The following is a 24,666-nucleotide window of genomic DNA, read 5'->3' as shown; positions in this document are numbered from 1 at the left end:
TCAGGCAGCAAAAGCCCCACTGCTGCTTCTGCAAGAGAAAGACAGCGCAGATTAAAGGGAATTAGGAATAGAGCCTGATGCCCCCTCCCCGGCACGCTGCCAGCCAGGAGACCCCCACCCTGCTGACCAAGACCCCCAGCGTGGTCTCTTCCCTCTGATCGTGTTGCTGAAGGATTTAATTTTGCCACTAAACAGGGATGAAACATCATCACAGGGAGTGGGATTAACAAAGCGTCCCTACGGACCCAGGAGACCTCGAGAAGAGTCCTGAAGAGATCAAGATGATGGGAAGAGACAAGCCACAGTGGCCTCGAGGAGGGGTTTTCCATGTCACAATAACCCCAAAAGCTCCCCAAAAGCTTTGATGCAGCAAGCAGTCTTCATGGGGAGAAGAATGAAGCCATTTAGTTGAGACCATCTGTCCCAGAAAGGAAGAATCCGCAGAGCCTGAGACGGGGCGGCTGCTGCGCTGTTACGGCTATTTGGGTTGTAAAATGGAGACAGCTTCTGGAGAAAGCCAGCTGAGGAGCCAAAAGCAGCACTGGTATTCTGCTCAGGAGGGGAAGCAGGGACGCGAAGCCCACTGCACAGTCCAAGCTAGCAGGAGGACACGCGGGTGAAGGACACAAACCCGGCATCTCCTCCAGGGACAGCCTGAAGACACCCTTTCCGCAGGCCAAGTCCATCAGCGCTCCCAGACAAGCGTCCCAGGCGTTTCTGCGGGTGCTGCTGCTAAAAGGTTTTCAGGCAGCTCCTCTGCACTGGGTACCTAACAGCCTGGCATCTGCTGCCCAGAGCAGCCTTCCCAGCAGACGCCGCGTGATTCAGACACAAATTGCATGAATTTGCATTAGTGGAAGGAAAAAGAATGCTAAATGGAATTTGCAGGTTTGGTTTTGCAATCCTTTTAGGCCGCTCAGCGCAGAGGGAGGAACCCGAGGGCATCCTAACACTGCAGGATGCCAGGAGAGAAGAGGTTCGGGAACGCTTCCAGCAAGCAGCGTCGGGCAGGCAGCGGCAGTGTCCTCGGGGCTGGAGCCGGTGCGCAGGTCCCCAGGCAAGGAATGGCGTCGCTGGACTCTGTTCCGACGTCTGTCGCTCGGGTCAATCTTCCACCGGAGAGCCGGAGAAAGGCCCGCGGCAACTCTGCATCGGCAAATTGCTGGTGGGCATTTCCAGGGGGAAAACAGCAACATCGGCATAGCAAGATTTCCACCCTGTCCTTCCCAACTCTTCCTCTGGCAGCTCATCAAACCAGAGGGTGTAAACACGCCCCATAAAACAGCTGCTGGCATTAAAACAGCTTAAAGTGTTAGCTGAGGAATTTTCTCCATCTCAGAGAAACATTTCCAGGAAAGGTGTGAACCTAGGAGGTAAAGAAGGAAAAAAGGAGGAAAAGAAGAAAACCAACAGAGAACCCAGGCTTCGCTGCTGCAGCCCAGGTCACAGGCACACATCTGTCCCCGCCAGGACATCGGAGCCCCAGGCCGGGGCACAGCATCTGTGTGGCCTGGATGGCTTCTTGGAGGAAAGCTCACTGGGGCCGTGACGGGAAGGAGGGCGGGGACGGATGCGAAAGTGCTGTGCCCCCGCCGCCACGACAGGCGAGGTCTCCCTGCCGCCGCGTGCCGCCGGCCCCTTCAGGCTCTGGTCCCTCCTCAGGGACTGGCCGCGGGCGCTGAGCCAGCTCCAGGGCACAGCCCCACTTTAGGGGAAGCATGCAGTTCTGGAACCAGAGTCAGAATCCAGGGAAGAATAAAAATCACTGCTAAGGAAACCAAGCGCTGAATTAACCACAGTAATCCCCGCCGTGGCTTTACCAGGGCTCATCTCAACTCTGCAGCTTAACAAAATCTGCCCTGTCTAAAATTATCACCGAACATCGCAAGCAGCTCCCAAATCTAAGGCCCAATTTGCACATCAGACCCCCTCCGAGCCCAGCAAATTAACGCAGCCTCGGCAACCTGCCGAGAGGCAGACGAGGGGGGACAGCGGGCGCTGCGGTCAGGTGCAGCGCGTTACCTTCCACGTGCCGGGCTCTCTAGCTGCATTAAAGCAAAGGAGAAAATCTCCTAATCCCGTGGATGGCGCAGGAGTTCGAACGAACGGCTGGGGGCTGCGGAGGCAGCTGCACGACGCCGGGCTGGCAGGGGCAGGGGGCAGCAGGAGCGAGGGGCTCCGCGCCCGGCTGCGGGGGCACGCTCACAAACCGCGTCCCAGCCTCCGTCCCGCTGGAAGCGGCTTTTCCAGCCGGGTGGAGCACAGCGGTTGAGAGCAAGGAAAATATCGTTCGGCCCAGCAATTCACGACCAAGGAGACAAAACAACATAGCACTGATTTCTCTGCACAGGACGCCCCAGAACAGAGCCCGTGTGTTTTCCGGGGCAGGTCAGCATCGCTTCCCCACTCGGGCTGGGCAGCAGCAGATGGGAGCGGGGTCCCGGTGGGCACCAAGCCCCGCGCCAAGCTCCTCACTCGGTACAGCAGGGTTTTGGGGAGAAGCCCTGTAGGATCCGACCCCAGCTGGCCAAATTTCAGCCCAGCAGTGCTGAATGCTGCCGGCTCCCAGTCACCCCCGCCGAGGCTGAAGTACATTTTCTCCCCTTGCGAAACCTGGCACGTCCGCACCCATTCCCATGCCGACCGACGACTCCCAACAGCGGCCGCCTGTTTTCAGGGGCGAGGACCCCTCCGGCTTGGCGCGGCAGGTGAGGAGGGAGCACCCCCCTCAGCGGTGCAGGACTGCACCCCAAGGGAGGCCCAGAGAGGTGCCAGGCACCCCGAGGCAAACGCCAGCCTCCTGGCTTGGCTGCATTGCCCAGTGCGTCCCGAAACCACTGCAAAGCTGAAAGTCAGCCTCAACAACCGGCTCGTCCCGATGCCGTAAGGCACCCGTGCAGAGGCTCGTTGGCCAGGTACTCGTGAAGCCAGCAGCACAAGTGCCCCCAGCATACGTAGCCGCAGCTAATCGTTACAACACAGGAAGGGCTGACAGATTCAAGGATCTGGGCAGCTAACATCAGAGTGAACCGGCACCTCCTGACTGGTGCCACCCTCAGCAGTTTATCCCGCGCTCTCCCCCACCGGCCAGGCAAGAGAGCAGCTTTTGGTGCCTACTGAATACGAAAAGTGCCTCCTGCCTTTGAGCCACAGAGGAGTCTGTAAATCCGGATGGATTTACCATGGGCACAGATGATCCAGGCACGTCCATATCACAGAAGATGACCCCACTTTTAATTTAAAACTCTTTCTGTGCCCAGAACAGCTCCAGAGAGGAAGCACGGTGCCACGCATCCCCGGTTGCGCCTTGCACAGCCTTGGGCTGTGGAAAGAGAACGTGGGTTTGAAAAGGCATCAGCCAGCTCCAGGCCAGCCCCCGGCCAGGCGCTGACCCAGTTCTCCCAGGCGCAGGCTCCACGGGGAACAGACACGTGCCGGGGAGCGGCGCCAGGCTCCCACCATACCCCAGGGAAGGAAGCCACCGGGTTTACCCCTTTTCTTCCTCTCCTTAGGGAGAAGGTGAGCAATGGTGCAGCCACAGCGGGACAGGAAGGTGCCCTTGCAGCCACTTCTGCCCTGCAGTAACAACGGGGACAAGAACAGGCTCTGAGCTCCAAACAAGATGAGGAAGAAGCAGCAAACCACCTAAAACCACTTACGCTCAGCTGCTGCTAAGGCACACAGGCTTTATCAGCAGCTTTTTGAGTTCTGCAGGCTTGGAGATGGGAAGCTTCAAACACCCAGGCTACTGCTGAGGGTTCGTTGTCTGCAGAAAGCCCATTCCCCCAGCACGGGTTCCCCCAGGGAAGCCGCGACTGTTTTCTCATGCGGAGCCGAGTCCTGCCGTGCTGGCGAGCTTGGACATTTCTAAACAGCAATTGTTTAAATTCACTTATTTTCAGAAGCAAGTCAGCACGTTCAGTCAATGCAGCAGGAAGGAAGGGAAAAAGCACCCCAGGGGCTGAGGTCTCTTCAGCCACACAGCAGCCAACAGGGAGAGGAGGAAAAAAAAAAAAACCAGCATGAGACTTTTCTTCTTTTCTAGGTCAATAAGAAGAGCAGAGCAGCAGGTTTGCCTGGGCCACCTCCCCGGAGAGGGGACAGCACTCTTCTGGGCTCCGCTCCTGCAACCACGGGGTCTGGAGAGGGCCAAAATGTCCTACCGGGGAGCAAACAGCCCTCCCCGAGGCGACCCGCAGCCTCCTGCCAATCGCTGGCAGCAGCCCCGAGCAGGCGGCGCTGCCGCTGTCCTCAGACCCACTCTGCCCTACTTGCAGCCTGGGTTAGCCCAGCCCCGTTCCCGCGGCCTCCCAAAGGACGGCAGCGTCTAGACGAGGGGCATGGACCCACCGTGGGCTGGCCGCAGCCCCCAGCACGTGGGGGACACGGATCCTGCTCAGGACCCGGCGGGACACGTGGTTTTGGGGTAGAAAGCGTTAAGGCAGCTACGGGTGTTTTCAGGTTCCTGCCCTGTGAGGGTTATCCAGCCCCAGAGGGCATTTCTAGCCTGCAGCATCCTGCAGGGACTGAAGGGAAGAGGAAAAATCAGGCACTCGGATGGGGACATCAGGGCCAGCGAGCCACAGCAAGCACCTTCCACCTCAACCTCCTGCCATCCCTTGCCCCAAACCTCCAGCAAGCGGAGGCTTTCCGAAGGGCTTCAGAGGCACAGCTGGCTCCACGACCCGTACTAGCAGCCCATTTCATCTCCTCCCAGCTCTGGCCAAGCGAGCCAGCGCAAGGCCAGCAGACAAGGGACAGCACGAGTTCGCAGGAGGCTGTGGCCAAGCTCGTGGCACAACCAGACCGCCAGCTCGAATCAGTTCGGCAGCAAGAGGCGCCCAGGCAGAGCAGGAGGCAGGGCAGACCCAAGCAGGGGGTGCGTTAGCAATGCCCAGGGCTTCAGCCATCACCGCCTGCTGCCACACACAGCCGGCCAGGGACACGGGAGGGAACAGCCCCGCAGCAACGCCGGCGTCTTCCGAACCTCCCCACACCTGGCAGAGCACCGAGGGACAGCAAACAGCGGCACGGCACGGGCTACAGGCATCGCGCGCACGAGCAGGACCCGCTTCAGCTCCAGGCACGGCCTCCACAACCGGAGGACTTCACCTGCAACTCCTCGGCGACGTGACAGCTCCCCAGCCCAAACCTTAGAGGACATCTCAAAGTGCTTCAGTGCGCTGACACAAAGAGCTGCCGGGCAGATTCGCCACCCAAGGGTGCCGCTCGACTTTGCAGACCCAGGCGGGATCATCGCCACGTTCAGTGCCCCTCCGACCCGTGCCTTTGGCTCCAGGAGGGCTCACGGGGCTGGTTTTTCCACCGGCGAGGCAGAGCCAACTCCCTGAGCAGGAACCGCAGCCAGACCTCTGTCTGGAAACCTTCACACCGTTCCCGACAAGGAAATAAAGGGCACTGAGGTCCTGGCAAAGCAAACCAGCCAAGCCCTAATACCAGCCTCCATCCTTCACTGGCAGACGAGGGCTGGCTGGGTAAAGCACTGGGAAAAAAAAAGTTTCCATGAGTACAAGAGGAAAATTAAGAACTTTCACACGAGACCCAATGCTCGGTAGAAAAGAAACACCGGGAACAAAACGGGCCCGTTCCAAAGGTTAATAGGCTGGAAACCACCACAAGATTTCAGCCATCACTTGAATCACTGTGACTGCTAGTTAAGGGAAAAATAAACAGAACACAGGATTAAATAAAGTAAATGTGATTTTAAGTGTCCAACTGTTAAAGAGTAACTGGGAGTAATTGCTGCCTTATAAACGCCTCGAGGTCAAAGGTGCGCTCCCTCCGGCAGGAGCCGAGCGCTCTCCCCCAGCAGATAAGGCGCCTGGTCCTTGGACTCCAGGAATCGACGCAAAGGATCGCTCCCGCCGTAACGCAGAGGGATATCTCCTGCGGAGCAGGAGCTGCACAGGGCCGATACCCGCGATCTTTAAGGGCAGTGAACGCCCGTGGTGTTTCAGAGGTTAACGCTAGGAAACCAGCACGGTGCAGCGTGGGGCTGTGGCTACCCGGGCAGGCAAGCATCGCCTCCCGCAGCGCAAAAACCAACCTGCTCTGCTTGCCGGGTCAGCTAGTTAGCTCACACCCCCGCCAGCAGAGATAGCACGGGACGCAGAGGACGGATAAGGCTTGGAAACAGGGAAAGCACAGCCTGGGAGAAGTCTTCAACGGGCTTCTCGCTCGGAGCTGGCTGTGACGGGTGTGAAGACATCACAGCCTCACCGCCTGGCAGCACGTCTGCAGCAACTCCCCAGCTGTGCACCTGTGGCGAACCGCAGGTACGGGCAGTGAGGTAACTGGTATTAACTGGAGTCACCTTGCTGGGTTAAGTCATTCACAGGGGCTGGCAGGCAGCTGGAGGACTAACAGCCCCAGGTGGGTGTCTGGCCACTTTAGAGCCCGAAGGCCACAGAAACTCGTTTGTGTAACGGGGAATTAACTGTAATTAACTCTGATTTTTGAATTAAACAAAACTCATCTACAATCACAGCTGGCCAAGACCACGGGAACACGAGGAAGCGCTCTCAGAGGGCTCGCCCAGCCCCACTGCACAGGCCAGAGCGAGGGTTAGCCACAGCTGGTCGCCAAGCACAAGAAAACCCCAAACCTCTCCCTAACCCTAAGGCATCATCACGTGTTTGGGGAGCGAACCAGCCTGTTCACCCCCCGCTCCCTGCACCGTGAGTGTCCCATCTGCCCCCGTTTCTTCCCCAGAACCGGCCTGCAGAGTCCCAGTATTTCAAGACCTTTTTTGCTCTTTCAAGAGGTTAATATGGCAAACACCACCCCACCTTGACTGCAGCCACACTTAAAAGGTGTTCCATCCCTATGCCTTGGCTCTAGGGAAGAACGCCTGGCAGAATCTGCATCAAAACAGAAGCGGCCCATTTGCAGCACATCCCGGCGAGTCGGGAAATACAGCCACGCAGATGGAAATGTAAGAACAAGCTCTTCCATTTCCTCGTGTTCCCTGCCCTGGCCAACTGCCCACCGGCTCCTCGCAATGGTATTTCCATGAGCGCATCACCTAGGGCTGCCTCCCACTCACACGGACACTTTCAGCCTTAGAGAAGTCCTGGTCGGAGGGGCTGCAAGGCAGGGGAGGAACACCAGGCTTCAGCGCAGGCGGTTTGCTGCTCAGGGCTCACTGCCAGGACGGACGCACGTCACCCTCCCGGACACCGACCCACCGTGCCAGGGCAGAGCCGACCGCCTCCTGCAAACAGGATTCATTCAGTTAAGGTAAAGGCTGCAGGAGGGCTGAGAAGTGAACTAGCTCTCCTTGAGGGGACAGCAAGAGCAGAGAGTGTTTGGAGAAGAAACTGAACCGTATGGAGACGCAGGCTGCGCTGCCTGCAGGAGGCAGACAGCTCCAAGCCAGGTGTTCTCACTCCAGAAGCTGCCCAGGTTGCACACAAGCCTCTCCCCATGGTGCAAAACCGTGTAATATTCGGGGCTCCCTGCAGGGAGGTGAAGGAGAAGAGAGAAAACTGCAGGCGTAGGTTGAGCCTCACAGCGCAGGCCACCAGGAAGGCAGGAACCAAACGCGAAGCTTCAGCGAGGCAAAGCCCCGAGGAGCCTCCTTTCCACGCCGCCTGCCTTCCCTCTCCCTGCAGAGGCTGGAAGGAGCCGTTCCCCGCGCCCGCACCCTGCTCGTAAACCAGCAGCCGCCCAAAGCCCGGCCCGCGAAGCCGAGCAGCACCCGCGGGCCCTGCCGGCGGGCTCCAGGAGCAGCCGAGGGCCGGGGAGCCTCGCCCGGATTACAGCGCGCCCTGTTTGACTTGCGGGAACATCGTGTCCTCGGCCACCAAAGTTCTTTGGCTGTCACCCACCTGAAGTAAACAGATTCTGCAGCAGCAATAAGCTCGTTACCAAGGCCACCATATTGATCCCCGAGCGTAATTAAAATGCACAGCTCAAGCAGCCCAACGCGGCAGGGCAACCAGGGCGGCCTCCCAAAGGCACGAACGGCTCCAGCTCCCACCTCCCGCCCCGACGGGGGGGCTCCCTGCCGCTCCCCGAGCCCCCCAGCAGCCCCATCGGAACCACCCGGCCGTCCCCGCGCTCCTCGGGAAGGGGAGGCCGCGTGCTGCTGCGGCGCTGGCGCGAGGTCCTCTGCGGCCCGCGCTCCGCGGGAGCGGCAGGGGCTCAGGGCCGGCCGCCCCCTACGTCACCGCGACTGCCGGGTGGACGCGGGTCGGAGCTCCCAGATCAGCAGCCCCAGCCCGAGGGCTGAGCAGGAAGCGCAGCGAAGCCCTCCGCAAACAGCGGCGCTGCCCGCAGGAAACTCCTGGTGATAAAAGGCCCGGCCAGATACGAGCAAATCTCTTTGACTAAGCACTGCTCAAACACCTGGGACAAGGAACACGCTGGCTCCCGGGAGGAACGATGTGGGCAGGGTCCTCAGCTCACAGCCCTGCGCTGAGCCGGCTGCTTATCTGCAAGGGGCACCTCCAGGCCGGCCTCAGGGAGCCGCTTTCCAGAGCGAGACCCCAGGCCCAGCAGGGAGCACGAGAGCAGGCTCCGGCATCTGCAGGGGCTGGGAGCCGCACAGTGAAAACGGACGGGGTCCCGAAGAAAGTACCAGCGTAGGCAAGTCCTTCCGCGAGGCAACTGCGCGTTTGGGGAGAGGCCAAGGGCAAACAGCACCCTCCTGCCGCCAGCAGGCTTCCCAGGGTCCAGAGGGAAGGAGGCTCCCGGCGGGGCTGGGAGACCCAGTGCCGTTCAGGCACACGGCCCCGATGCCCGCACACTCGCAGCCCGCGCCGTCAGGGGACAGGAGCTGCTTTCGGGTGTCGCTGGGAAGGGACACGCACCTCCTTCTCCACCTCCAGCACCAACCCACCTCGCGCGTCGCAGGAGGGGGAGAACGGACAAGCAAGACTCGTCTGCTTTGAGACGCTTCAGGTGCTTCACCCTGCAACATCGCTTTGAAGATGGTTTGTGTCAGAGCCCATAAAGTCTCCTCTCCTCCTGCTCTTCAGTTCAATGTTAATTAATTAAGCGTTTTCTGACCCTGCAGAAGTGCTGGGTCACAAGCAGAGGCCTCCCTTACATACATCACTGAGACTCTCCAAAAAGTCAGAGCGACGAAAAGGACCCAAAGAGCAACTTCTACCAGAAATAATTAAAGATTCTGTCATTTAATGAAGCACCACCAGTGACCTGCCTGCTCCCAGCCCCAAGCAACCACCAAGTAAATCACCTCAGTTCCTAACACCCGTGTGGCTTGCACTCGCCAGGGGCCCAGCCAGATCAGCCCCAAGCCCTCTAACCCAGCAGCGTGCTCGCTGCTTCCCTGCACCCCGAGAAAGGCCAGATCCACCGCACTGGTCTCTGCAGAGCGGCAGCCCTCCAGCAGCACCCCAGCATGGGCAGCTCAGAGTGGGAAGGAAAATCCGCTGGGAGAAGGTGATGAGAAACCGAACGAGCAGATGGTTTGGGCAAGGAAGCAAACGCAAGCGAGCACACCACGTCTGGTTAAACAGCCAGCAGAGGAGGTGGTGGCCAGAGCCGTGGACAAGCTCACAAGGGCGGACGAGGATTTATAAGCAGTCAGTCTAAGGGACGAAATTAAAGAAAAAACGAGTGACTCCAGGAGCTGTGTCAATACACACAAGGGCAGCCCTGTCCCCCCAGCACACCGAGGGGGAAGGTGAATTTGTCAGCACCCGGCCCCGGCAGGACAGCAGGGACCAGAGACAAGTCAGGACCGAGAGAAACGGGCCGAAAACCCAGCCCCGGGAAGGGGCCGCACAGAAAGAAGCAGACCGCAGCAAGGTCAGACGGAGCTCAACAGCGGGGGAGCAGCTCCGCGGGCGACCTCAAAAAGCCCCGGCGGAGAGGGTGCTCGGGGGATGGCGGCCGGCCCTGCCAGGGGACTGCAGGCACTCGCAGCTCCGTCCCCTGCTCCCACCGCCTGCCACCCCCGCGCGGCTCCGGCTCAGCACCACTGCAAAGCTGCGGCGCTGTGCGTTAGCAACCCCTGCCGCGCAGCCTCCGCAGGGACACCGCACCGACCCCAGCGGGCAACGGGCTCGCCGGCTCCTCGGGGCGCAGGGCTGCCGTGCGGCTCTCGCCTCCCCGAGGGCAAATCCGAGGCCGCAGCCCATTTCACGCTCCAGCTGCGTGAATAAGCAGATCTGCCTGCAGAGAGGGGGAGCGTCTGCCTGTCTGTCCGTCCGTCCACCCGCCCGCACCCGGCTGTGAAGGAGCGGGCTGCACTCGCACAGGAGGGAGGCACGCGAAGGGCCCACGCGACAAGGACACGGCGCGGATCAGGTGCAGACACAAACAGGGCCAGGGCTTACAGAGCCACCCCTGCTCTGCCACCAGGCCCCAAGGACAGCGCCGCATCCCCCAGGCTCAAGGGCACCCGCAGCGCAGCACGGCCAGGAGTTTAAGGCTCCGCCGACCGGCCGATGCAGGCTGGGAAAGAAACCGCGGCCAAGGGCACCTGCGGGTCCCCGGGGCGGAGAAGAGCAGATGCCCAGGCGCGCACGGAGCTCTGGAAGAGCGCACCCTACCCTCCAGCTCTCCTTCATCCCCGTGCCCGTTTCCACTTAACCTGGGCAAGACACAAGCCTCAGCATCCCCCAAATCCCCCTGCAACATCAAGGCACACGTTGGAGAAAGTACAAGGCTCAACAGCACTCACCTCTGCCTTTAAACCACTCCCCACCAAGGAACCGCCTCGCTCTGACCAAAGCTGGTGTTATTTCGCTGACAGACCAATTTCCCATAAACAGTCGCGAAAAAGGAGTTTCGTTGGAGCCAGGCAACCCCAGACCTTGGAGGAAAACCAGCCGCATTTCTGCGTAAAGGCTACAGCTCTGCTCACCGCTACTGCTGCGGCTCCAACTTAAATCCAGAGTTGATCATATTTAATCTTTTAATCTCTTACCTCCTGCTGTTTCACTTTTTCACCTTAAACAAGTCGATGACAAGAGGGGAAAAAATACGTCAGCGATCCCCTGGGTGTGCTGCGCTGCTCGGGCTCGCGCCGGTGCCTGGGGCAGCGTTACCAATGGCAAGGGAGACCCAGACTTCACAGCATCCCCGGGGCCGACGTGCCTCCAGCTGCGCCCGAGATCCTCCCCTCAGTCCGAGAGGGGCCTCAAGCTGGGGACGGCGACGTGGGCAGGCTCACACCAGCCCTCCCGCTGCACGCTGGCACTGCCCGAACACCAGCACAAGCCAAGGCTCCTCTCTGAAAACCCCTTCAGCAGCGGGTCACGCAGAGGAGACCGAGCCTGTGCTCGGCTTGGCCACAGTGCCACCCTCCCCACCTCCGAGCATCCGATGCGAGCTGCAGCCCCAGGCTCAAGGAGCCCAAGAACCTGGAGGCCACGCACGACATCCCCCACCTCGATGCAGGTAAATCATCTCTCAGCCCTCATCTTCGCAGGCCACACTGAGAACTGCAATAAGCAGCTTTGACTTGCATTAAAACTGGAAGGCATTTTAATGGTTTAATTGCCATCCTGCTCCGAAGGCATCTGAAAACGCCTTGAGCTGGAGGCAGTCAGTGTCTTATCTCAGGAGGGCAATTCTCCCGTCCCGGCCTTTCATCCTTCTGCCAACGCCTCCACCATTACCGAGCTCTATTTGCAGGAACTAGCCAGGCAAGGAGAACAGCGGCCCGAAGCATTCTGTTCCTTGACCTCAGCTGCATCGCACGCTCCCCGAGATCTCGCTGGCTGCTGATGTTATCAGCCTGCAATGCCTCGTGCTGCTCAGGGCGCCTTTAATATCAGCACCCAGCTGGGAGAGGCCGCAGCAGCCGCAGTCGGACGGCTGCTCTTCGCGCTGTGCAAGGAGCCTGCGCGTACAGCAGCAAATCGAGGAAACAAAAATACCCCCCACCCCCCAGGAACAAGCAAACCTTGCCTCTCAGGGCGCTGGGACGGTCCCCCCCAAGGCACACCGGGCGTTTCTTTTCCCTACGTGGATTTCGGCCCTGCAGGATGCTTCAGGATCCATACTTTGCTCTTCCTCCCAGCTCAGCCGGCCACAGCCACACGCTGGTAACTTCCCAGCTTGGTGGGGGAGAACAGCAACAAAAAGGAGAAAACAGCCCCCGAGCTGGAGCTGCGCCGGGCCTCCCCTGGAGGAGGCAGATCCCAGCTCCGCATTCCTCCGCTCCTGCCTCCGGGCTCTGTCCGCAGCCCGCATAAAGAGGGCCGGGCACGGGGACAGCCCCCAGCGGCCGGCCCCGGCCCCGGCCCGGCCGACCCACAGCGGCCCCTCCGCGGGCCGGCGGCTGCCACGAGCCCCCCGCAGGGCCGCGCCCCGGGGACGGGACGGGACGGGACGGGACGGGACGGGACGGCTCCGGGCACCGGGCGCCTTCGCGGCCCCCGCGCCCGCTCCGCTTCCAGCCCGCGGCCCCGCGGGGACCTCGGGCCGCGGCCGCGCGGACCCGGGCGGCGCTGAGCGCCCCGCGGCCGGGACCGGAGCCCCGGCGGCGCGGCCCCGAGGCCCCCCCGCAGCCCCCGCCCCCGGTGCCCGTGCCGGGAGCGGGCCCCCGGAGCCTGCCGCCGGCCCCCCCCGGGCTGCGCCCCCCGGTGCCGGTGCCGGTACCTTCTTGGGCGCCTTGGTGACGGTGGCCATGAAGGAGTACTTCTCGGCGTCCTCCGCCTCCTTGGCCTGCTTCGCCTCCTCGCCGCCGGCGGGCTCCGGTACCGACATCCTGCGGCGGGGCGGGCCGGGCCGGGGCACGGCGGGGCGGGGGCGCGGGGCGGGGCGGGGGCGCGGGGCGCGATCCCGCGGCGGAGGCTCCGGCGCCGGCGCTGCGGCGGGGACTGCGGGAGCCGCGCTCGGCACCGGGGGCGGCCCGGCCGTGACGTGGGCGCGCACTGACGTCAGCGCGCACCCGCCGGGCGAGCGAGGCCGCGCGCGGCGAGGAGCGGGAGCGGCGCGGGGGCGCCCCCTGGCGGCGGCGGCGGGGAGCGGGGGGGCGGGAGGGGGCGGGGGGGGGGCGGGGGGCGAACCGCGGCACAAAGCCAAAGGGCGGGGGGCGAAGGGAGCCTGGGGGGGGCGGGACGGGACTCCGGGCAGTGACAGTGCCAGCGGGAGTAACACCCGCAGCAACGGTCACGGTCACGGAGAGGGTAACAGTGAGAATAAAAATAAAAATAAATAAAAATAAAAATAAATAAAAATAAAAATAAATAAAAATAAATAAAAAAAATAAGAATAATAAAAATAATATACAATATACATATATAATATACAATAAGAATATCAATAACAATAATAATGAAGTTACAATAAAAAGAATAAAAAGAATAAAAAGAAAAGATAGAAATAAAAAGAATAAAAATAACAATTAAATAATAAAAAAGATAAAAATAGAAATAGAAATAATAACAATAGAAATAACACAAATAAAAAAAGAAATAAAAATTACAATTAAATCAAAATTTAAAAAATAAAAATAAAGAAGTAAATCACGAGAGGGGGAATAGATTAAGAAAATAAACAAACCACCGGAAAAAGCCGCAGGAGCGGGCTGGCCTGGCGGGCCCGGCAGCAGCAGCAGCCCCGTACCCCCTGCCCCGGCCAGCGGGGCCTGGGGGTGCCCGGCCCAGGGGGGTCCGGACCCCACGCCCCACTCAGGGCCGGCACCCGCAGCTCCGCAGCCCCCGGCTCAGCGGTGGTGCCGGGGGGCCGCGTCCTGCGCCCTGCTGGGGTCCCTGGGGGGCCGCGGGCTGTGGGCACCCCAGGCCCCAGGATCTGACCCGCGGGCGCCAGCCGCGGCCCCCCCAGGCCTGACCCCGCCGGGGCGCGGCGTTGGCCTTCCCGCAGCACGCGGAGTGGGCCAACATCAGCATTTTGGTTAACGGCCCACAGGGGCCTGCAGATAACGTTTTTAACCAAAATCGCTCTGTCTGGCCACAAAACGGCCCCGGGCTGGTTCTCGCCAGAGGCGGCAAGCACCACGCCAGGGGTGGCCGGGACCAGCTCGTGCCGCCCGAGGGCCATGGGGGATCCACGGCCCCACGGCGCTGCCCCGTCAGCAGTCTGCGGCCAGGCTGCCCAGGGCCCCTCGGGCCTGGGGGCCGCGAGCCCCCCACGCTGCAGGGAGGGTGCCCCCAGGCCGAGCCATGCGGTGCCCAAGGGTCTTTTCCCCAAAACCGCCCCATTTTAACACTGCTGAGGCAGATCGTCTGCTTTTAAGGCATACCAAATAAAAACACATTTTGGGGGGGTCTCAGGTACCCACCGCCCTCCTCAAGCCCCGGGGGATTATTTTCCACCCTCCTGTACATGCGAGGAGCGATGGGAATGGCTCCACCACTCCCCCCTACCCATATGGTTCCCAAAAGCGGGCACTGAAAGCTGGTTTTGCCTCCACAAATCTCCTCTCTGCGCTTTTGCCAGTTTGGGGGTGTCGGGGTGAGTATAGGTGGGGTGTAAGTCTGGGAGGGGCTCCTCACCCCCCGCCCCAGCAGCCAGGACCTCCGCTCCGACAGCACCACGCCGCCGAGCTGCGTGGCCGCGGCCCTGCCATCATTCAGCTCCAGAGTTAACGCTCTCTCCTCTGCCGCCGGCTACCACCCGGAGCTGCCTGCAGGGCAGGGGCTGGCTGCCCCCAGCTCCCCCAGCCCGGGCACCCTGCCCACCCCCTTCCCGCCGCCCGGGCAGCCTCTGCCCTTAAGCACCCCCCCACTGAGACCATAATGACTGTGGCCTGGATCGGCGGGATATATATAGGTCCCACTTCCTTGGGAAGGGGATGTGGACCTGGGAAACCCCCGGCTGCTGCTGGGGAGAGGAAGGGCAGGGCTGAGTCAGCTCCCCTCGAGGAATCCTGTTTGTCAGCAAACACGGCCCCAAAGCCCACAAAGGGCTCCCCGGCCCCATCCTGCCCCCCCGTGTCCCCAGCGAGCGATAGGGGCAAGCGATAGGGGCTCAGCCCCACGCTGCCTGAGCCGCAGACCCCACTCAGGCCCATCACGGGGCTGCAGACAGCGGCAAAGCCCCCTCCTCGACCCCCCGCGTGCCCCCGGGGAGCCGTCTGTGTGCGGCAGCAGCGGGACGGGGGCTCGGGCAGCTGGAGGGGGGAGAAGGAAATAGCTCGCGGTGCACTGCCTCGCCAAGCGAAGTGCTCGCAGGAAGCGGCCTCAAGTGTGTTTGCTTTTTAGCAGCTGCTTCGCCTCCTTCCCATGCATTTTGGGGTTGGGGGGGGGGGTCCAGCCCCGCACCCTCACTCGCAGCATAGGGATGCGGGTGGAACGCCCGGGGCAGCAGGAAGGCCGGATCCATCTTGCCGCCCTCCTGCCGTGGCCGTGAACTCCAGTGCGCATCAACAGGAAAAGGGCAGGGGCAGCGCAGACCCTGACCCCAGCACCGGCCCCAGGCCTTGGCCGCCGCCAGACCTCGCCCTGCAGCCCCCAGCCCCCCCCGGGGGGGGGCTCCCTGCAGATCTGAGCCTCGCTCCTTGGACCGGTCCCAGGTCAGTGCTGGGGCAGCTGGAGCACCCCGGGGCCGGGACACTGCCTCCCCCGGCTTTCCTGCAGGGGAAGGGAGCGGGACAGCCCCCAGCTCCCTGCCAAGGGGCAGGGGGCCAGGCAGAGCAGCTGAAATGCCCCCCCCAGCACAGGCAGAAGTCACAGATACGCAGCTGCACTGAGCATGGGGCCATCCCTGTCCCCATCCCCACATCCCTTCTGCTCTGGGAGCCAGGGCCCCCCTTCCACACCCCGCAGAACGTGCCCCCCATCAGCACAGACATCCAGGCTGGGACACCCCCATCCCAAGATGCATCCTCCTATTCTCCACCTCCCCCCCCGCCCCCATTCAGCGCCCACCATTGCAAAGTGCTACACATCTGTGTTTATTAATAATATTAAATATACAAGCCATTTTCTATTCTTTTCTTTAAATAGACTTCTTTAAATGACTTCATATAAAATATTTCACTGTATAAAAAAAAAAAGAAAAAAAAACAGAGGCAAAATGAGTCCATCCCGGTCCGACCGCAGGCTGTCTCCCCCCCCCGTGCAAAGTGGTGCCAAGTCAGGGGCTTACACCAGCAGCAGGTCCAGCCCCAGCCTGGGCACCCTGCTGTGGGGCTTCCCTCCTGACTTACACTGGTCTCTCACCCCAGGAAACATCTCCTTTTGGCCGTCATAAATACACATAGAAAAATTAATAGTAATGCTTTAAAAAGTGTGGTTTGTTCCAATTTTCTTCTACTGTATAAAAATAATGCTTCAAATCCAAAGAGCAGCACGGCCACGCTCAGTGCGGGGCCGGGGGAACGCTGCAGCGGGGCAGGATGGGGCCCAGGGCCGGGGCAGCTGCGGGGCTGGTGCACCCCAAGGTGCTGCCGGTGCGCCCCGAGGCGGTGCCAGGCGGGGGCCGCTCCAGCTCCCACCCCCGTGAAAGCAGCCCCTGCACCGCCGCCTTCCCCTGCTCCAAAGCACAGTTGCAAAAATCCAGTCTGGGGCGAGGCCAGCTCGCAGCAATAACCTTGTGGGGAGGCAGGAGCCCCCTTCTCCCCCACCCCACCCCACCCCCCCAAAAAAAAAAACATTTCTGCCAGATAAAGGCATTTATCCGCCACATTAAAATAAAACCCTAATGCACAAAGCGGTGCCAGGCAGCTCCCAAGGCCAGCTCAGGTGCGTGGGACGTGCCACAGCGGCAGCAGGACGGGGATGGCACCAAGCATCGCCCCCCTGCCTGGGGGCATTAAATATTCACAGTGTGAGGGTTTCCCCTTGCAGTTCGGGGCGTGCAGTCTGTGCAGGCACGGGGAGGCAGAGGGGTGGGGGGGTCCCGGCCATGGCTCCTCAGCAGCTGGGGTGCAGGAGGGGTGCACGGGGTGCTGCTCCAGCTCCTGCTGTGCCAGGGTGGGAGAGGAGCAATGGGCAGCGGCGAATCCTGGCCGGATCCGGGGAGCTGCTCCCCTCCGAGCTTCAGGCAGCGCAGCCCAAATCCGAGCCCGTCCCCATCCCGGAGCCAGCGCCACGCTCCGTGCACCGCAGCCCTGCCTCCGCCACTGGCCCCGCAGAGCCCCTTGGTGATGCTCCAGCGCCTTCCAGCCACGTGCTCCCGGGTGCCGGGGTCCCGCAGGGGGTGCGCGTCCCCCCCACCCTTCCGTCTTTGCCCGTGGTTTTGCAGTCTCCCGCCGCGGGGCTAGGGAGGGGGGAGTGTGAGCATCATCGCCGCCGGGGGGAGGCTGCAGCGGGGCCAGCGCGCACCGGCCCTTCTTCGCACAGCGAGGAGCATCCCCGTCCGTCCCCCGAGCAGCTTCACATCCCGCCTGGGGCCCTGGGGAGAGCAGGAGAAGTGTCAGTGGGACACGAGGCTATGGTGGGGAGTAATACATTTTAAAAAATGGAAAAAAATAAATGCATTATTCAATATATTATGTTATTTATATGTATATAACCCTAATAACGAATTAATAGGCTGCAAAACCGCACACTGGCAGCACCAGGGCACAGCCCTGCTCGTCCATGTGTCCCCACCCTGCTCAGCACTGCCAGCAGCTGAACAAAAAGCAAAGTCAGCGCCTGCAGGGACAGGGAGGGGTCCGGCCCCTGCCCCTGGGCCACCCCCCCCCACTCACCTCACAGCTCCTCCATCTCCATCTCCGGGCACCCCCTCGCTCCCTGCAGCGCCCTGCAAAGAAAAGCCCAGGAGGGGATTAGGGCAGGATGGTCCCAGATGGGGTCCCCAGGGTGGGGGCCTGTCCTGGTTTCAGTTAGGACAGAGTTAATTTTCCTCCTAGTAGCTGGTAGGGTGCTATGTTTTGGATTAGAATGAGAAGAGCGCTGATAACATGCTGATGTTTTAATTGTTGTAGAGCAGTGCTTACACCAAGCCAAGGACTTTTCAGCCTCTCTCTGTCCTGCTAGCGAGCAGGCTAGGGATGCAGCAGGAGCTGGGAGGGGACAGACCCAGGACAGCTGACCCAAACTGGCCAAAGGGGTATTCCATACCATCTGACGTCATGCTGAACAATATATAGGGGTGGCTAGCCGGGGTGGGGGGGGTGGCCGGCTGCTCGGGGATAGGCTGGGCATCGGTCAGCGGGTGGTGAGCAATTGCATTGTGCATCACTTATTTCGTACACATTATTACTATTAATACTATTATTATTATTATTATTGTTGTTATTCTTTTCCCTGTCTTAATAAACTGTCTTTATCTCAACTCACAGACTTCACTTTCCCATTTCTCTCCCCCATCCCGGAGAGGGAGTGGGGAGGGTGAGCGAACGGCTGTGTGGTGTTTGACTGCCAGCCGGGCTAAACCACAACAGGGCCACAGCCAGGATGTGTGTGCGGGGGGCTCCCTGGACCCCTCCACCAAGAGCTGTGATGGCACCGGGTGTCCCTGCACCCACCTCCGCTCTGGCTCCTCGGGGTCGCAGCCCCCCTCTTCCAGTGGCCGCTCCAGGACCTGCGTGGAGGGAGAGGGAACGGGGGGGTGAGCCCTGGGAACGGGGCTCCCAGCAGGGGAGGCTCCCACCCCCTACACTCAGTAGGACAAAACCAGAAGGGGGTAGGAATCTCCCCAGTAACACCCTTCCACCCTGCTCTGCATCCCCCTGCCCCATAACGGGGGGCACTGACGGGAAGGGGGTTCACACGGTCCCCATGTCAACCCACTCAGCGCCCCCCCCAGAAATCCAAGAGATGAGTGGGGAACCGGAGGCAGGGATGGATGAGGATGCTCACACCCAGGGCTGGGCTCACCTTGGATTTATACTTGTAGAAGAGCAGCCCGCCCATGGCCAGCAAGACGGCCACGACGCTGGCCACCATGACGTATATCAGGAGCTCCCGGTGGCTCTCCCTGGCTTTCGGCTCCTTCCTACGCTGCTCTGCGCTCAGAACAAAGCTCGAGTCAAAGCTGGGTCCGGCCCCACCGTCCTCGGGATCCCGCAGCCGACTCAGCCCCCAGCCCCGCGCCCTCGCGCCGTCCCCGAGGCTGCCCGGCGCCCGGCCCCACGCCGACGGGGCCATCCTGGAGAAGCGGAGCTGCGTGACCGGCTCGGGTGTCTCCGTGGGACGGATCCTGGCCCCGCGGTGACCCACAGAGACAGTGCTGGGGGACGCTGCCGGCATCTTGGTGCTGATCCTGCGGGGCGAGGAGGGCTGATCCGGGAGGACAGAGGCTCCGGTGCCCTCCTCCGCCATCCCTCGGGAGGGGATGGAGACGTCCTCAGCCGCTGGGATGGCGGCGGCAACCGGATCCAGGAGGGCTTCGGCGGCGCCGCCGGCTCCAGCCGTCTGCTGCGTCGTGGGGGACACTGGTTCCGTGTCACCGAGCCCAATTCCTGGGACCTCGTCGGTCCCTGAGCTGCCCTCCAAGCTACTGGGGGACTGAGACAGGGCGCTGCTGCCTAACTCAGCGAGGGTGCCGTGGAGGAGGCTGAAAGGGACCCGGGCGCTAGCAGGTGCCACTTCTCTGCTGGCATGGGTGGCAGCGGATAGGGAGGGCTGGGTGGCAGAAGGGAGGGCAGGGGACAGGCAATTGCAGTCAGGATCTGTCCCCACACCTGAAAGAAGCAGAGAGAAGAGACGGCCGTGGGGTCACCAGCCTCCAAGAGGGGCAGACAGCAGATCTGAGGCAGGGGAAGCACCCCCAGCACCCCCACGTTCCCATGAGAACCAAACAGCCCCAAAAAGGAGAGCGAAGGGGAGGCAGGAAGCAGGCAGGGCCAGACGTGGCAGCAAGACAGAGGCGACAGGCACCAGGCAGGACGAAGCAAGCCCCATCACTGGGTCCCCTGAGCTGACAGCAACGGGTTGTCCACGGCACAGCATCGCTGACAGGAGCTGGCCAGGTTCAACGTCCCCACGGTGCGGTGGCAAGGCACAGCCGAGCACAGACGACAGTGAGACATCTCCTCCACAGGCATGCAGACAACAGCGTGGGTGCTCGCACAAGCACGGACGGCAGCAGGGGCTCTTCCACCCCAGCGGGCAGCACTCGCCCTGGTGGCTCAGCCTCGCCCCGCCTGGAGGCATTTACTCCACAGGACCATTCCCAGGGGAAACTGAGGCACGGGGCAGCGACGGGGCTCAGCTGAACTCATGCAGCATGCCGGCTCTTTCGCCAACCCAGATGCTCAGTCTTTGGAGATGAAGCCAAGCCCGATGCCTCAAGCCGTGCCGATGGAGCTGCCTCCTGACACCCCTCGGTGCCTCTCTCTGGCCTTGTTTCCAGCTGCATTTCCCATCCCAGCAGGATGCGGCCCCCTCTCTGAAGCTCTTCCCACCCCCAGAGGGTGGTTGGCCCCTTCCCCAAACGCAGACACAGAGCTCGCCGACACCACGGGGACGGCCACCAGCCGAGCAACGCAGACAGACCCACAGACACGAGCTGCGCCCACGTGTGCGCAGGAGGTGCACGCGCGGCTCTCAAGCTGCCCCATGCAGGCGAGCCCGTGCCGGGTTTGCCAGGCAGAGGCAGAGCCCCGGTGCCTTACCTGGCGAGGAGCTGGGCTGCCTGGGCCCCACGCACATGCTGCGGTACACCTGGCTGCAGTCCTTCTCGAAGGTCTCCTTGCTCTGCAGCAGCAGGTTGATGTCCTGGAAGAACTGCTTCACCAGCGCCAGCATCTCGTAGGGGGACGTGGTGAACTCCTCGAAGCACATCTCTGAGAGCTGGAGGAAGAGTTGGGCTCAGCACCGGGTCCCAGCGCGTGCCCTGATCCTGCCCGGTGTCCCCGTTGTGGGTACGGTGCTGCACCCGCGGCTGGGCCTGACCCACTTAGGGGCTCCCCACAGCCACCCAGCTCCGCTCCACTTCCAGGATGCGCCCACCCCACAGGCAAGCACCCGGCCCCATACCCCTGTGGGTCTGGCAGCCAGCAGGCAGGGCAGGGGACCCCATACCATGCGCTCCTTGTCATCCTCCTCCCTGATGCAGGGGTCCACGTTCTCATCGATGCTGTCATACATCCTGCGCACCATCTGCATCTTCTTGGCATTGGAAGAGTTCTCCTTGAACACCGTTCTGTTCAGGATCTTGCCCAGCAGAGGAAAGGCAGCTTTCACATAGCAGACGGAGTCGCTCTGGGAGGGCACGGACCCCCAAGAGGAGAGACTGGTTACTGCATGGGTACAGGGAGCACCACCGTCCCACCCCCCCTAGGGAAACTGAGGCACAGAGACACAGAACGCCTTCCCGTGCTCCCACGGTCTGCCTGAGCTGAGACTTCACAGCCTGGCCAGAAGGGCTATGAAGTTCCCCACGAGGGGCCTGTCCTGCCTCCTGCAAAGGGGGACGATTGAGGGGACATGGGGTCTGTGGGCAAAAGGGGTGCACCCCGATATGGACACCCCAAAGCACCCAGGGAGCCAGCCCCAGTCCCTGTCCCCTTCCATCTCCCAGTACCCGGTGAGGAGCCACTCACCAGCTGCATCTTATTGATGAACTTGAAGGAGACCCTGCCCGGATGCTGCATCTGGGTGTCCGCCTGCAAGGACAGAGCAGGGTGTCACCCCACAGCCACGCAGTGCAGCGGGAGGGGGCACGACCCAGCCCTGCTGCCTGGGTGTGCACGAGCCCCCCGGACCCACAGTGCTGGGGGCTCTGCTCCCCCCCACCCCGATCCCACACCCTTCTCCTCCTCCAGACGCTCCCCTAAGGTCAAGGCCAGGTCTCTCCTCCCGCCAGGATGGCCCAGTACCAGGGACGTCCTGCCTCCCCCACCGCTCCCTCCCCATCCATCATCCTCCTCCTCCCCCTCCCCCCCCCCCCCCTCCCAGCCCAGCTCGTGCTGCAGCCAGGCTGCAAGAGAGCATCTGCCACCTCCTGCACCGGGGCACTTCGCAGCACGCCAGGGTGCGGCCGTGACACCGAGGTCACAGATCCCCGGCTCTGCACAACGCTGGGATCCCGCAGGCAGCGCTGCCGCCCAGACCTGAGCGGAGCCCCGTGCCATGAACATTTCCCATTGCAAAAGGAGGAAAATCCCCCAAACAACCGCCCCAAAGGCGAGCCCTCCTCCAGGGCGTGCAGCCCGCCTCCGGGCCCGCATCCCAGGCTGGGAGGGTGCGGGCTGCCAGAAGAGCTGTGCCGTACTGGAAACAATTGCTCCATTATCCCGCGGGGCTGCAGCGAGGGCCGGCTCTGCAAACGCCTTTGCACGGCCAGAGGAGGAGAGGGCTGCGATTCCAGCAGGGAAACCATGGCTTTCATTCAAACCTGCCCCATCCCCTTTCTCGCCCCGCCACGCGCCTGTTTTTGATCCCGGTGGGCTGCAAAGCAAAGGCTTCCTGGGGGCACAGGGCTGCAGGAACAGCCCGGGCAGAGGAAGCCGAGCTTGCAAATACAACATCTGCCAGCTCCTGGCACCGCAGCTTGGTGCTTGAAGAGGAAGAGGTAAAGTGAGCCCGGACATAGCGGTTACATGCTAAGAAGTGGCGGCTGAGCTCAGTGCAGGATTCAGTGGCACCACCGCTGCCTCTTGCTCCCTGTTAGCTGCGAGGCCAGCAGCACCGCAGCGGCAGAATTTAATCTGCGACAAACGCATCCGTACAAATCCCTGTGTGCCCCTGATTCCCGTGTCTCCCCTGAGCATCCGCGGGCAACCACGTAATTCCCCCTCAGAGGTGAGCCAAGGGCCAGCACAGGATGCGGCCCTGGCAGCAGGGATGGGGCCAGGATTTATCTGCCCCGGGGACAGTGCGAGCACCCGGCACTGCCGATGGGCCACGCGGGGCGAAGGCACCCGTCGCACCAGCCCGGCTGGCTCCATCGCCTGGCCAGCGGCCCCCCTCGCTGCCTGCCACCCACCCACAGCCCCATTGCCAGCCCAGCTTCCAGGCAAGCAGCTGGACTCAGGAATGCAGCCAGATTCCTTGGCTTAACCCCTGCGCAGCCGCCGCAGCCTGGAAAACACCACAGCCCCAGTCCCCTCCGCTGCTTCCCCCCCGCCCCCCGTCCCGTGCTCTGTCTGGCAGACGCTGGTGCCCATTGCCCCCTTCCAGCTCACATTCCCAGCTGTTTCTCCCACCGGCACTTTTCTGCAGCCACCCTCGCTCAAGGCATGACGGTGCATCGCTCCCAGCTCCCACTCGTGCCGGGTGCCCGCTGGTGCCTGGCTCCTGGGTGCCGTCACTTTGCTCGTGGAGCTGCCAAAGAGCTCACGGGGGCTGACTGGCACCCACCCTGCCCCAAGCAAGCCTCTGTCCCGCAGCAGGGCCCAGGAGGGCACTCACCAGCTCCTCCAGCTCGGCCAGGTGCTTCTCTGTGATGATCTGCTGGCAGTAGCTGTTCTGCTCCGTCTCATGGATGCTGCAGACGAGGAGGAGGAGGAGGGACGACAACAGGGTGCAGCGGAGCAGGCACACCTGAGCACGGCAGAGCAAGGGCTTGGAGCGGTGCTGGACCACTGAGCCCCCCGCCCTTCCCTGCCTCCTCCCCCAGAGGAGCCACCTTTGGGGTGGACGACACACACAGACACACGCACCCCGGTTCTCCCACCCGTGCCCACGCCATCCTGCCACTTTCGGGCACCAGGTCAGCGGGGAACTTCCCAGGCCCCAGCAGGCACGGGCCGAATGGCCAAGGCACAAGCCCCCCCCCCCCAACCAGCCCCGTCCCCTCTCCCCACCGTGGCTCTCCTGCCTCCCCCCCGGCTGGGGGCAGGGGCGCCGAGCCACCCACCCCCAAAAATCCTCTCCCACCCTCCGGACCCCCCAGCCTCCTCCGTCTGCACCCGCAGGGCTCTTTCCACGCGTCGGCTCTGGCATCACCCCAACCTCCCCCCCCAGCTCCCTGCAAGCCGCGGGGAGGCCCGAGCACCCCGGGGGGCAGCGGGGCTCCGCCGGGGCTGACCCCCCCGCGCCAGGGGCTGGGCAGAGCCCCCCCGTGGGGGACACGCGCGTCCCTCATCCCGGCACCGAGAGGGTGCCCGGGTGGTGGCCGGGGGGAATTTCCCTGGGAGCCAGCCCAGAAATCCTCCCGGCTTGTGAAACTGCGGATGCTGCCCGGGGCACCGGCGGGCCACGGCCACGGCTGGCTGGAGCCTCGCCCCGCCGGGACGGGGCTGGGGACCGGGACCGGGACCGGCGCTGGGACGGAGCCGCCCCGCGCCGGGACCGGGACGGAGCCGGGGACCGAGCCGGGGTCGGAGCCTCCCGGGGACGGGGATGGAGCCGCACCCCGCCGGGGACGGGCTGGAAGCGAGAACCGGGACGGGGCTGGAAGCGAAACCGACCGGACACAGGGGCCGGGATGGGGCCGGAGCCTCCCGGCGCCGGGGACGTGGCCGGATCCGAGGGTCTCCAAGGGGGGGCACTCGCCACGTCCCCCTGCGAGCCCCGGGCGGGGACACGGGGGCCGGGACGCGGCGGGCCGGGCGGGCGGGGGGCACCCGCGAGGAGCCCCGGGCCGGGGGGCGGGGGGGGACGCGCAGGTGGCAACGGGACCGGAGCGGGGCGGGGGGGGGAACGGGGAGGAGGGAGGGGGGGGCGGCAAAGAGGGGAGGGGGCGGGGGTCTCCCGGAGCCCGGCGAGGAGCTTAAGGGGCGGGAGGGAGCGGGGGGGCGCGGGGGTACCTTGGCTCCGAGGCGGGGCATGGGGGCTGCCGTGGGGCCGGGGTGCCGCGGGCCGGGCGGTGCGGGCGAGGCGGCGAACGGGGCCGGGCTGAGCCGCCGCCGCCGCCGCGCTG

The 24,666-nt window shown here is 62.8% G+C and overlaps 2 protein-coding genes and 1 long non-coding RNA gene across 4 annotated transcripts in view; 1 reads left to right on the top strand and 2 right to left on the bottom strand.

Annotated features, from left to right (window-relative positions):
* Positions 1-12,835, bottom strand: part of AHCYL1 (adenosylhomocysteinase like 1) — a 25,118-nt gene extending 12,283 nt beyond the window's left edge. The window contains exon 1 of the mRNA XM_040535525.1: positions 12,601-12,835. Within this exon, the coding sequence (XP_040391459.1) occupies positions 12,601-12,708 (108 nt within the window). The 5' untranslated portion in view covers positions 12,709-12,835. The remainder of the gene's footprint in view (positions 1-12,600) is intronic.
* Positions 7,314-16,528, top strand: LOC121059114. Its single transcript, XR_005814438.1, has 3 exons — positions 7,314-7,324; positions 14,104-14,108; positions 14,404-16,528. It is a non-coding gene; the product is annotated as an uncharacterized LOC121059114 (long non-coding RNA).
* On the bottom strand, positions 15,842-24,666 carry CSF1 (colony stimulating factor 1). Of its 2 annotated transcripts, none has more exons than XM_040535527.1 (9): positions 24,554-24,666; positions 23,214-23,345; positions 21,404-21,466; positions 20,883-21,062; positions 20,474-20,651; positions 18,735-18,862; positions 18,383-18,438; positions 17,603-17,655; positions 15,842-17,301 (listed from the first exon to the last, which is right to left on the bottom strand). In XM_040535527.1, the coding sequence occupies exons 1-8, from the start codon at positions 24,572-24,574 to the stop codon at positions 17,604-17,606; spliced, it is 810 nt and encodes a 269-aa protein (XP_040391461.1). In that variant the 5' UTR covers positions 24,575-24,666; the 3' UTR covers positions 15,842-17,301; position 17,603. The 2 variants fall into 2 exon arrangements, with proteins under 2 accessions (XP_040391461.1, XP_040391460.1); XM_040535526.1 differs by having other exon boundaries at positions 15,849-17,301; positions 18,735-19,540; positions 24,554-24,642.

Source organism: Cygnus olor, chromosome 24 (assembly GCF_009769625.2).
Source record: "Cygnus olor isolate bCygOlo1 chromosome 24, bCygOlo1.pri.v2, whole genome shotgun sequence".
In the NCBI taxonomy this organism is placed as follows: domain Eukaryota; kingdom Metazoa; phylum Chordata; class Aves; order Anseriformes; family Anatidae; genus Cygnus; species Cygnus olor.
This window is presented reverse-complemented; position numbering and strand designations above follow the sequence as displayed.

Excerpts from the sequence above, each read along its gene's own strand:
- CSF1 (XM_040535526.1), bottom strand. The coding sequence starts at position 24,574 with ATGCCCCGCCTCGGAGCCAAG. Across the intron at positions 21,063-21,403 it reads TCATCAATAAGATGCAGCTG|AGCGACTCCGTCTGCTATGT; the intron begins GTGAGTGGCTCC and ends GTGCCCTCCCAG. Across the intron at positions 19,541-20,473 it reads GCAGCCCAGCTCCTCGCCAG|GTGTGGGGACAGATCCTGAC; the intron begins GTAAGGCACCGG and ends TGCTTCTTTCAG.